This window comes from Populus alba, chromosome 1, assembly GCF_005239225.2.
Source record: "Populus alba chromosome 1, ASM523922v2, whole genome shotgun sequence".
NCBI lineage: Eukaryota > Viridiplantae > Streptophyta > Magnoliopsida > Malpighiales > Salicaceae > Populus > Populus alba.
In genome coordinates, this window is record NC_133284.1 from 30,666,681 (window position 1) to 30,679,878 (window position 13,198).

General features: G+C 37.7%; 1 protein-coding gene and 1 pseudogene across 1 annotated transcript; one reads left to right on the forward strand and one right to left on the reverse strand.

Moving 5' to 3' along the window:
* Positions 1–1,128: 1,128 nt before the first annotated feature.
* Positions 1,129–5,773, forward strand: LOC118047103 (serine carboxypeptidase-like 40; annotated as a pseudogene).
* Positions 5,774–6,361: 588 nt separating this feature from the next.
* Positions 6,362–11,162, reverse strand: LOC118047084 (putative disease resistance RPP13-like protein 1). Its single transcript, XM_035056259.2, has one exon. It carries the CDS (start codon positions 10,761–10,763, stop codon positions 6,471–6,473), a length of 4,293 nt encoding a protein of 1,430 aa, XP_034912150.1. The 5' UTR covers positions 10,764–11,162; the 3' UTR covers positions 6,362–6,470.
* Between the last annotated feature and the right edge of the window lie 2,036 nt (positions 11,163–13,198).

Sequence of the window (13,198 nt, forward strand, 5' to 3'; positions counted from 1 at the left end):
AAACACATTGTTTTTACTTCAAAATAACAAGAAGATTACAAGCTCTCAAAGTCACCCACTCTTTCTCTCTTGTATTTTCCACACACATTGCAATGCTCTCTTGATGTCTATTTATAGGCATGAACGGTAGGATAGAAAAGGAAAACCAGAGAACATGCAGAATATATTCCATCAGCTTATCTTTCTACTTTTTGCTAAAGTAGATGAGTTGTTCTACTTTGTTGCTTTAATACAGTGGGACTACTTCACATGGTAATGTTCTAACAGCTGGATCTCATGATTGAGTTTACAGCAACACGGCATTCTATTATTATTTTCTTGAAGCTGATAAGCATTCAAAGGAGCACTTGCCTCTTCTTCTTCGGCTAAATGGAGGTTCGTTACTCCTTACTCTATTTATCAAAGCCCTTTCCATTTTCATATTTGAGATCAGACAAAGTTATTACAAATGTCATAATGTATCCCATAAAGAATTCTGAAGAATGAAATATTAGTCCTTGAAAAACGTAACCACATAAAATAAGATAATTTCGGAATTAATGTTTAATTTACCCCATCTATAAGACGTTAGCAGCAAAGGCTATTCGTATATGCAACGTCTTTGTAGTTGATCTGTTGATGGAGTAGCTTCATATTGACACAGGCCCTGGTTGTTCATCATTGGCTTATGGGGCGCGATGCAAGAGCATGGACCATTTCGTGTACACAGCAACGGGAAAACTCTTTACAGAGAAACAGATATTCATGGAATAATGGCATGATTTATCTTCAATGTTTATTCTTATCTTTCAAATAGAATAATGTTGAAAATGAGGTTAGTTTTCTTGGGGATTTTCTTGATAAATTAATTTGAGATGCTTTTTTTTTTTTTTTAGTTGAAATGTTTTGTTTGTGGAGTCCCCTGCTGGACTAGGGTTTTCATACTCTAATTCAACGTGGAAGACTAATGGACGTAGACAAAGAGCTGCAGAAAATTATAGGTTCCTTGTAAATTGGTTAGAGAGATTTCCCGAATACAAAAACAGAGATTTTTATTTAGCCGGAGAGAGCTATGCAGGACACTATGCGCCTCAACTTGCACATACTGTTGTTCTTCACCATAATAAGAAGGCTAGTACTGTTAGACAGTGATATTTATATATAAATGAAACAGAGATAAAGAAGGAGCAGAGAGTAGAAAGGAAGAATAACAGAGAATGAATCTGTTATACAGAGAAGCAGAAGATGAAATTCATGCACTGTTATACTATTACTTTTGCTTAAGTGTTTACATTATTCATCCTCAGTTTATATATGCAGTATTGGAAAGATACCACACGAAGAATGTTCACTCAAAGGGGTCCTGGTATTCCGGATGGAATGTCATTTGTTCAACATACCCAACCCACAACTGTTCCAAGCAAAAATATTCATAGGTAGATCAAAACCATGACAGAACAAAACTTAGCAAGTTGAGAAACTTACAACTGATTGACTGATGTCCACTCGTCTACTTCTCTGTCAATGTTCCCCCGAACTCCCTCTTCATACCCTATAAGATCTTGCAATGTTCCCAAGCCCAGAGCCGCTGCATCATGTAACATTTCCTGAGTTTCCTTATCTAAATCAAAACCATTAGCTTGATTATTCTCACAGACTGTCTGGAACCGGACATTGCCTTGCTTAATTCTTGAATTAAGAGAATCAGAAGAGACACATTTCTCAATAGTGTTAGCTACACTACCACTAGCTTGCAACAGTTTTAGTTTCCTTGATTTGCTTCTAGCATTCCTGTTGTTTTCGTTGATCGCTTCTGAGGAGGCCTTTTGGCTGCACTGAGAGTTCAAAAGGGTTGGTAGATGAGCATGTGTATCACTGGTCTCTGTATCCATGGATGCATGATTAGAGGTAATATCTTCATGTTTATCAGTAGATGACTTAATAGCAGGGGGTGAGCCGTTTTCTTTTTTAGATGTGTTTCTAAAAGAGTTAGGAACAATATCTGATATGTCATTAAGAGCCAAAGCATGCATGTCTTTCTTCCCCTTCTTCCCTTTTCCATATGTATATTTAGGGCCAAGTCTTCTGGTTAGTCTAAGCTTTTTCCTTTTTCTTTCCTTTAGCTCCATTTCCACTACTTCTTAGGGCTCTGCCAGGTCACGTATGAAATCAGAGAATGAGTTTTGCAATTGGTTCTAGTCTAAATTCAAGGCTCTGATTGTTTTGGAGGAGGGCTTTACATTACTCATCCTCAGTTTATATATGCAGTATTGGAAAGATACCACACAGAGAATGTTCACTCAATATAATGCTAACAGATTCTCTTTTCTAACAAATAATAGTAATGGCATTCTAACAATATTAATTGCTAATTTTTTGACACCTGGCATCATTAGGACAGTTGATATCTTTACAGATACGACTATATATAGTCAACCTCAAAGGGGTCCTGGTATGCGTCTCCCCTCCTTTAATCTGTTCATTTTTAACACACGGAGTTCTTTCTTAGCATCCCTTTCACTTATTAGCTTAATTTAGTTTTAACAACTTCATTTTTTCGAGTAATTTTTTGCTTTTAATCAATCACCATAATTTATCTCAAGAAATTTCTGATCATGAGCACATTATTGAAATTAAATCTCATCCAATCCAGAAGATTAAGCTAATAATACAGGATGTTTATTCTCAACAAAATGCATGTGTAAGGTCCAGCAGATTTAGCTATGGTGCAGATTGGAAATGCTGCGATAGGTGATGAAACCGATAATCAAGGGATGTATGACTTCTTTGGAACCCATGCTCTAATTTCATATGACAACTTGCGTAAATCCGACGTTACTGTGATTTCTCAAGAGCCCATGAATCTGCTGTGTGTCATCATAGCTTGTTGAAAACAGATGCAGGTGTTTGGAATGCTATTGATGTTTACAACACCTATGGTCCCTTGTGCCTTGACGGTAATCTCACATCGAGGCCCAGGAAGACTTCAGTAAGTAAAAACAAGTTCTTCTCAACAAATAGAAAGAAAGAAAACGCATGAATAATAATAATACTTCGTTCCAGTTTTCACTTATTTTCTGGGCAGATTACTTCTGTTTTTTAGCGAAATTGGAAGTTAATTCTGCCGAGTATGGAATTGAAACTCGGAGGTTTTTCTGATGATCAATTATTTTAGAAACCTGATTAATAATCAAGTATATACGTGACTTAGCTTGAATTACTTTGTGTGGCAGTTGATGAACTTCGATCCCTGCAGTGATTATTACGTGTATGCATATCTTAATCGACCTGACGTCCAAGAAGCCATGCATGCCAATGTCACGAAGCTCACTTATGATTGGGAACCACGCGGCGATTTCAACTGGGTTGACAGTGCCTCTACCATTCTTCCCTTGCTGAAGGAGTTGATGGAAAATGGACTTCGAGTATGGTTATTCAGGTTAGTAACATTAATCGTGTTGTTGCTGGTGAAATGCCATAGCGCCTTGCTAAGGGTACCAAGCTTTGCAGAACTCTCCCAGGTTTTCACCAAGAAATGGAAGTGGTGTGTCCTAAATAATTAGAATGGCCCATCCCCTGCCAACATTTAAAAAGAATTGCCCATCAAAAGTGCAAGTAGTTAAAACTTGATCTTCAATATGGAAGGCCTTGAGTTAAAGTTTCAATTACGGGAACTTTGTTGATGTGACGTGATTATTTTTTAATATATTTTTTATTTGTAAATATATTAAAAAAAATATTTGTTTTAAAAAAATTATTTTTAATATTAATACATTAAAATGATCTAAAATTATTTTAAAAAAATTATTTAAAGCAAAGGAAAAAAAAATAAAAAATATTAAAAAAAACACTTTTAGTACACAAAAATAATCATATATTTATTCAATAACCTATGGCATTTCGAGTTCTTATCAGCTACCTAACATAGAAGATTCTTCCAAGAAAACAAGATGGGTCCTCAATTATAAAAGGGTGATGAAACCTAGAGCAATCAATTCTAAGCTTCAATGGATTGATTTTGATGGCTTAAAAGGCTATATTTTTTTAAAATTAGTATATTTTAAAAAATAATCTTAGTAGAATAACACAATTTAAAAAAAAATAATGAAATAGCATACTTTTATCTTGTCATACTTCTAAAGCAAATGACTTAGAGTTTCATCATTTGAAGGTCAACAAAGTGAAACTCTAAATTATTTGGCTTAACTAGTCAATTGATTAAACTTAATGATTTTTTTCTTCCAAATATATTTTATGAGTCAAAATATATATATATATATCCAACTTATAAACTCAAAAATAAACTATAATTACAATCACAAAAAGTTATTGTTTAAACAATAGTTGTTTTCTGTTTTTCAATGTCAATGATATAATCGAGCTTGTGATAACAGGTGATTCTGAACAGCCAAGTGTGGATCTGCCATAACTAAATGAAGATCCGCCCCAAGCAGATTAAGTGGATGGCCTAGTAGATTCATTTATGAACCACTAGGACAAGTCTAGACCTAGGAGAAGGTCTAGTCGCGCTAAACTAAAATAATGGCTCAAAAATGCTATAATTTTTTATCTGATTATTGGATCGTGCTTAAATTTTTATAGGAGTTTTCAGAGATAGTTTTCCTTGTAATAGTCATTGTATCATTATGCGAACTATCGGATCTTTAAATATCAAAAATCTCGCTAAAGCCCCTAGATTTTAGTAGTTTTGAGATTTTTATATTATTTTTGGAGTCGGTTGACTGATTTTATTGACCATTGCAAATCAGTCGATCAGTTGAGCCAAATAATTGGAATTTTACCTTGTCGTCCTTCAAAAATACAACATTTACTAAATGTCACACTTTTAAAATGTAGCAAGATGAAAGCGTGCTAATTCGCCCAATTGTTTTGATTTTGTGTGTTGAATTCCTAATTTATCCCTTAAAAGAACTCACTCATAAACCCCATTGCTTGAAAATATTTTAAAAAGAATGGTAGGTCTCTTCAGTTTTGATGGAAAAAGGTTGAGAATTTTGACTAGTAACATGTCATTTTTTTGTTTATATCAGTTTTCACCACCACCCTCCCCTTCTTTTCTTAAGACCATTTTGACAGAAGATATGCTTACTGATCATTTGTTTCAATGGTGTGCAGTGGTGATACAGACGGAAGGGTACCTTTCACTTCTACCCAGTATGCAATTAACAAGATGAAACTTCCTATCAAAACTGAATGGTATCCATGGTTCCACGGTGGAGAGGTAAACTTCTTCTTCTTCTTCTTCTTTTATCACTTCAGCATTTACTGAATTATATTATCTCAAGTAAACGAGTTTCAAAACAATGGAAGAACAGGTGGGACATATGGTACCAAGCATCCAGCCTGTGAGAGCATCTGCATTGATCAGTCACTTCCTTGCAGCCACACCTCTTCCATAGTCAATTGATGTGATTCTCTTCATCGCCTATTGGACACTTGTTCAAGTCAAGCCTGCAGATTATACAGGAAAAATAAGGATGATCTTACCAGAAGATTCTTCCTCAAAAAATTTCAATTTTGGATTTATGGGATCCGCCAAGAAAATCTACTCATTCAATGAATTCTACTATCTCCTTGAAGTTGTCTTTCCATTCATGAGTTCTCCATCCTTCCCAACATCAAGGGTAGCTGAGTTTCCAAGCTGCGCGTACAGGCAGCAACTGTCAATGAATTACAATCCTAGATAAGCATAGAAGGAAATATGGAGGAAACAACTCATGATTAAAACCTTCGTAGGTATCAATGACCTTTGAGGTTTTGTGGTGGTTTTGGAGTGTGGTTGTGATTATTTTTTAAAATATTTTTTTCATTAAAATATATTAAAATTATATAATTTTTTTAAAAACACAGATTAAATCCTTGGCTTCACAACCTGTCCTAAGACAGCGTATGATACACCAATACAAAAGACTAAAGCATGGTATATATAACCAAGAGAAAGAAAAACATCAAACAACAAGATTACCAAATAATCCCAACTCTTGCTCAAATACCAATTCTTCATCACCCTGAAATAACCGCTCCTCCCCTAGGAGTTCCCCAACAACACTGCAGATGGCAGAGCATTTCACCTGAAAGCTTGAAAATGGTTCGGCTGTGGCCAGAGCTCTAGGGAACTAAACGATCGCACCGATTCAAACAGTTTTTCTTCTGAAATAAATTCTAGACATTATGGCCAACAAAGTGATTTTTAATGAATGTTTAACAAAAGAACACATTCACAGAGATGAACAGCCTGAATTCTCCGGGCAGGAAGCAACGCGTTCGGCTGTGATAATTAATATCCAAACAACCTGACATAATACCATGAAAAATCCTTCTCCCTTCAAAATTAGAATTAAACACAACTTACAGCAAGTCAGAAACAGAACACCTTTGTTTCGATAATTCAAAATATTATTGATTACAGAAGGGATACATTTTACATGTGTATATGAAAAAGACATTATAACAAGCAACCTCATAATTCTTTACATGTCATGGCCATCATCTATCTCCACACAAGGGATGTGGGATATCAATGGCCAGTACACTCCTTTCTCCTTGGAACAGCGCTGTGTCATTAACGGACAGTCCCTGATGCTGAATCTTCCAAGAGCATGAGGTAGGCATCCCCTAGGCAAGGACTTTAATTTTGGACAATCAACAATTTCTAGCTCTTCTAGATTCGCAAGACTTTGGAGCTGCATGGATAGAGATTCCAGATTTGGAAGTCTTCCAATCCAAACAGAAGTTAGAGATGTAGGAAGCAGACACTTCTCATCTGGAAAGGAAACTGTGCCCGAAAAACATCCACCAGCGATACTAAAATCTCTAAGGAAGGCTAGACTTTGCAAGTTCCACTCTGACAGGCACCCATCGAGACTATCACAATCCCAGATCTCAAGCGATGTCAAGTTCGGAGGCATATCACCTTTTGGAAAGGAATTCAGAGCTGGGCAGCTACAAATTGTCAGTTCTTGCAGAGATGTGAGTTTTCGCATCGCTTTAGGTAGAGACTTGAGATTTTTGCAATTGTATATAGCCAACGTTCTGAGGTTAGCGAGGGAAAAGCCATCTCCTGGAAAGTGCTTGAGAGCAGAACAATTACTTAAATTTAATTCAGAGAGATGCTTGAAGCTGCCAAGGCACTCAGGAAAGCTTGACAGGACTTCGCAGTCTGAAATGGCTAGGTATTCAAGGGACATATCATCATGCAACATCATTTCTGAAGGAGGCATCAATTGGGAACAGTCCCAGATTTTTAGTGTCTTGAGTCGAGTTGGTAATTTCCCATCAGGAAAGGATTTGAGAGATGGACAGCCAATGATCTCCAGGTGCTCAAAATGACACAGGGTGCCAGAGCCATTTTTGTTGTGCATCAAACCCTCAGGCAGAGACTTTAATTCTGTACAGTATCGAATCTTCAACCCTTTTAATGTCGGCGGTAACATCCCTCCTGGAAAGCATTTGAGCGAAGGACACTCTTCTATCTCCAAGCATTCAAGAGGACAACTGCTCATGCCATCAGGGAGGGATCCAAGAGCTTTGCAATCCCGAAGTACTAGATGTCTCAGTGACGATAAAAGTCCAGCTTCAGGAATGGACACAAGATTTGGACATGATTCGATGCACAGATACTCAAGTGACAAAAGCATGTGCACCCTATGGATTGGCAGAAGATCCAGCTTACCACAGCCTGACAATTTTGAACTTTTATGAGTGCTGGGCATACCAATCTCTGTCGATGACACAAATTGAGGATGTTCAAAATTTTCTAATTCAGTTCCTTTTTGCCACAAGCAGGTTAGTTCGGGAAAATCAGAAATCATCAGAACTTTAAGTGCTCCCAGTGAATGCAGAAACTGGCCCCTCAAACAAGTAAGCCTTGACATACTCCCAAGTTTCAATGTGATTAGGGAGGAGTTATAAAATATGCATTTAGGTGTCACCTCATCACATTCTTCTAATTTCAGTTCACTATGCACTGGAAGCTTTTCATCTGAATCTACCAATATTGGGCATTTTTCAATCGTAATCTTTACACTGGAAGGAAGACGGCTAGGGAACTTGCCATGCAACTTGGGACAATTCCATAAAGTAAGCTCAGAAAGACTAGTAAATTCTTCTTCAGCTTCTCCGTCAACTCCAGGTGCGGACCAAGATTTCCATTCCTGCATATCCTCAAATGCCAAAGTCTTCAGAGATGGAAAAGGCTTGATGGAAGAACCATATCCATAAAACTCAGGACCAACAGTCTCCACAGCATCCAGGCCTTGTATGCACAGATCCCTGAGTAAAGGTAGCCTCCCAAGTGGTGGCAATACAGTGCATTTCCTGCAACAAGACAGTTTTAAGTGCACTATTTCAGAAAATGATGGATGTCCTACCCATGAAGGAAATTCTGTCCCGCCATAGAATGAAATCTTTAGTTCTTTAAGGTTTGTATGAGGTTGTAGTGAGTCGAGAACAAGCAGTTGATATTCAGGTTGTACTGAGTCAAGAACAAGCATTTGATGTTGTCGGCCTTTATCTTTAATGTCACTCGTAAACCATTCCAATTCTAACTCATCAAGGTTGTGCTTGCCCCTTAAATTAGCATGAACTGCATGTCGAGCATCTATCACATTATGCAATTCCATTATGGAAAGTCGGCCTTGAAGATTCTTCAACCCTCTTAATTCTTCAATTCCACAGCCCTCTTTTTTTCCTACGATGAACTTTGACAATTTCTGAAGACCTGTCAAATTACCCATCCACGAAGGCATCTCAAGTAAGTTATCAGTATCAGTAGTATCCAGATGACAAAGATTGATAAGATTCCCAGTCCCTTGTGGCAGCTTATTAAGCTTCCTGCATCCATATAATTTGAGAGTCTGCAAGTTTATGAGAGTGCTCACAGATTCAGGCAACCGCTTAATCTTAGTTTGAGAGAAATTAAGGTAACGTAACTGCTTCAAATCACCAATTGAATTTGGTAGCTCTGTAATGCAGTAACCACTCAATGAAAGAACTCTTAAGCGTCTCAATTTGAACAGTGCCTCATGTAATACATTTTTACTCAAGTAGCAATATGCGGCCCAAGGTGAAGAGTAAAGTCGCAATGCAATGAAAGTTCGCAGACGCTTCAGTTTACCCAGGTCTTTGAACCTCTGCAGCACCTCGTATGTACGACGAGTGAACGACATATGGCGAGTCTTTTCAGGATCTTGAAAGACCTTGTTATTTTCCAGCTTATCATTTAAATTGACACACGTTTCTCCAGCAATAGATTGAGCCAGATCACTGATGAGATGATGCATCAGATAACGTTGTTCATTGCTGCTTGATCGCTGGAAAAACGATCTTGATAATAACTCATTAAAACAAGAATAGAAGTCTTCCATCCGCTTCTTTCCTCCTGCATCTGGCAGAAATCCTTGGGCCATCCATAACAGCACTAATTCATCCTTATAGAATTCATAGTCTTTTGGAAGTATAGAACAGAAAACAAACAATTGCTTCAAGTGTGAAGGAAGATGATAGTAGCTCAACCTCAAGGCTGGAACTATGCTGCCCTTGTGTTCTGATATATCCCACATTTTGCTATTAAGTACACTTTCCCATTCATCAACATAAGGTTTAGTGCGCAAGAGGCCCCCCAATGTTTTAACAGCCAGTGGCAGTCCCCCGCACCTTCGAACTATTTTCTGGCCGATCTCCTGCAGGTCTGGCAGATCACTGAAATTGGACCTTCCCAGTGCATGCTTTGCAAACAAAGACAGGCTATCCTCAAATGACAGTTCTTTCAAAAGGTAACATGGAAAAGCACTCATCATTAATGCAACATCTTGATTTCGAGTTGTGAGGATGATTCTACTCCCAGGGGATGTCACTTGGAAAGGACGGCGAAGAACAGTCCAGTCATCATAGTTCTCATTCCAAACATCATCTAGAACAACAAGAAACTTCTTCCCCGCCAATTTCTCTCTCAGCCTAAGTTGAAGCAGATTCAAATCCTTCGCATCGTAACTCCCCGAAACTGCCTCAAGAATAGTTCTCGTAACCCTAACAACATCAAAATCCTCAGAAACACAACACCAAACTTTGAAATCGAAAAACTTATCTACTTTCTCATCATTGTAGACAAGCTGAGCAAGAGTGGTCTTACCCACACCACCCATCCCTACAATAGGAATCACATCATTCCCGTACTCATCACACCCCTTATCACTAAAAAGCAACTTCAAGATTTCCTCTTTATCATTATCCCTACCAGAAACATAAGAAAGATCCACTAAAGAAGTACTGGGCAATCTTTTCAATGACTTACTCTTCAACACCCCTCCACTGCCATTCTCTCTAAGCTCCAGATTATTCTTCTTTTGAGCAATTTCTTGCAATCTAGCAGTAATTCTCTTAATCTTGGTGTCTGTTTTGTAAGTTAAGAGAAAATTACCAGGATAAAAAGAGGATAAGAACCCGGGTATGGCGCTCTTCGCCTTACTTGAGCTAGCTCGTTGTTCCTCTTTAAGGTCAGTGAAAACCCCGTCGAGCAAATCTTCAATATCATAGGCCAATTCACGGATCTGATCAAGCCAGACTTTGACAGCATGGCTTTCCATCTGCTTCTCCTCTGCGTCATCAAGAACAGCATGGATCATATGCAAATTTGCCTCCAGTTTCTTGATATCAGAATGGATTTTTCCTCTGCGAGCGAGCTTGAGTAGCTCCAGAGAGGATAATTGGTCGATTATATGACTGATTGTAGCTGAAAGGATAGCGTCTCCGATAACAAGAGCCATAATTAAATTGCTGCCTCTGGGTCGCTTGCAAATGGCTATCGCTTAGAAATTAAATCAAAATCGAAGGAAAGAAAGAAACTAAAGAATGGGTTTTGTATGTAAACTGGAAGAGTAAGAGTGGTTTGTATTCTGGCGAGGCGACAGTGTGTTAACTGGAAAGTAAAGGTGGTAGTTTTAGCTTCCGGCGAGGGTTTTTTATATTTCTTTCAACTTTCTTCAAGATAAAATAGTTCAAGGACGGTGGTGGCTTCTTCAAAACCTTTCACCACACACCAAAAGGGGAGAAAGAAACTGTCGATATTCGTTCGAGTTCGAACGATTTCGCACGCTCTTAGGAGTTGTGCTGTCCACTGCGGCTTCACGGAGTTCAAATTGATTTGTAATATGACCATAGGGTAGGGTAGGTGGCTCCTTTCGGATGGAATTTTTAACTTTTAATTAATTATTCGGCCCTTTAGTCTAGAGATAGAATCATTTCACTTTGGAAAAGAAATCGGATGCAATTCGTGTTTGGCATTGAGATTAAATCTATTTTTTTGAAAATTTCAAATATTTGTTTTTTGTTAAAATTGAGTGTGGTTTGTACTTTTTAATCGTTTTGATGTGCTGATATCAAAAATAATTTTTAAAAAATGAAAAAACATTATTTACATACTTTTCGGCACGAAAAGCTATTTGAAAAGTAACCGCTACCACACTCCCAAACACCTTCTTTTGAAATAAATAATTTCAACAGATAATGACTTGTCAAAGTTTTCAACTGTCTAGGTGTGAAAGACGTGGGACCAGACGAAGCTTCCCTCCCTGTCTTTTCTTCCTAAAAAAGGACCCTTAATATTCTGAAGTGGAGCAAACCTAATTCTTTAAAATAAAATATATTTTATTTATATGTGTGTGTGGAGTATCAATCCCATACATAGTTAAGAGACCTGGTTCAAGATTAGATTACAGGTGGGATAGGTCATCTTGCAAATCAATAAATTAACCTGAATTCATGCGTTTTTTTTTTAATTTTTATTTAAAATAGCGTTGTTTTAGACAATTTTTTTAAATAAAATAATATTTTATAGATAAAAAGAAATTGATAGAATCTCACCTAGATTTTGATGCATTCACCTGTACCGCGAGTAGTTTGGCCACCCAAGCTCAATGTTGCAGCCTAGCCTAGGTCTTAGAAATTGAACCCCACGCTCAGTGCAGCTCCATCACCATCTCCAGGAGGAATTTGGTCGATCTTACTGCAGATATGTTCTTCTCCCAACCAAGACTATGTCTCTATATAGGATCACAGTCCTCTGTAAACTAATAAATAAAAGAACCTGACTCACCTACGACTCGCCTTTCGCATTGATCATACCATATTTCCTTTTTGTTGATCTGATCATGATTAAGTTCTGTTGGATTTAGCTATATATAACACAAGACTTGTGCATTCAACTGACTGATTATGCCAATATATATAATAGGGAGCAATATCTAGCTAGAGATTATGATTAATGTAGAAATTATGAGCACACCTTGCTTCTACCGCATACAGTTCATTGCAGGTATGCCAAAATATGCAGATTTTATTGCAGTACGTACTGCTAGCTAGCTACGATATATATGAGATATAATATTCCATACCTGTATTATCCGAGCCAGCCAAAAGCTCTACAGAAAGAAGATACGAAAAGTGCTCCAAGATCTGGAATCCCCCCTTGTTTTTCCACAGCCAATGCGGCCAAACCATGGGAAGATCCTTGTTCATTCGTTGAATACTCCTGTATATGCCATGGAACACGTAAAGATGAATAGGGAAGATTCGTTAGGTTACTCATAATGCATCGTTCAATTAGCGATATCCCATACCTCCATGGAAACTGCAAAATGATCGGTGTTTGAAAGTCGAAGAGTGCTCACAATCAGGCACTGATGAATTGCCTCATCCAACCCAGGACTCCATTGCTGCTAAAAAAATAAGCATAAAGTGAAGATGCATGGAAGCTAGGATTCCCAACATGCTGCACCAAGGGATTTCATGTATTTTATCTTTGTTTTTATTGCAGGTTATCGAGTATAAAACTAGTAGAATTAACTGAATATTGCCTTGTAAATAAATTGAAATCAAGCACATAAAATTGGCGCCGGTCCTAACCAGTTCCTTCCTTCAATATCGCTAATCGTGCTTGTGCTGGTTAAGATCCTCACTGTTAATTTAAGAACTAGTTTCTAGCTAAACGTGATTGTGTTGTGCTAGTTACAAACAGTAAATTACCTCCATGATTTCCTCAGCTTATTCGGAATATTGCAGCAGCCATCAGTACATCCAGTTAAGTACTCCACAGGTGACAAAGTGCGGCAACAAATGGTACAAATCCGTCGGCTACCATAAAAAACTATCCTGTTCTGGCAACATAGGGGTGGAAAAACTCCATTCATTTTCTCATGTATAT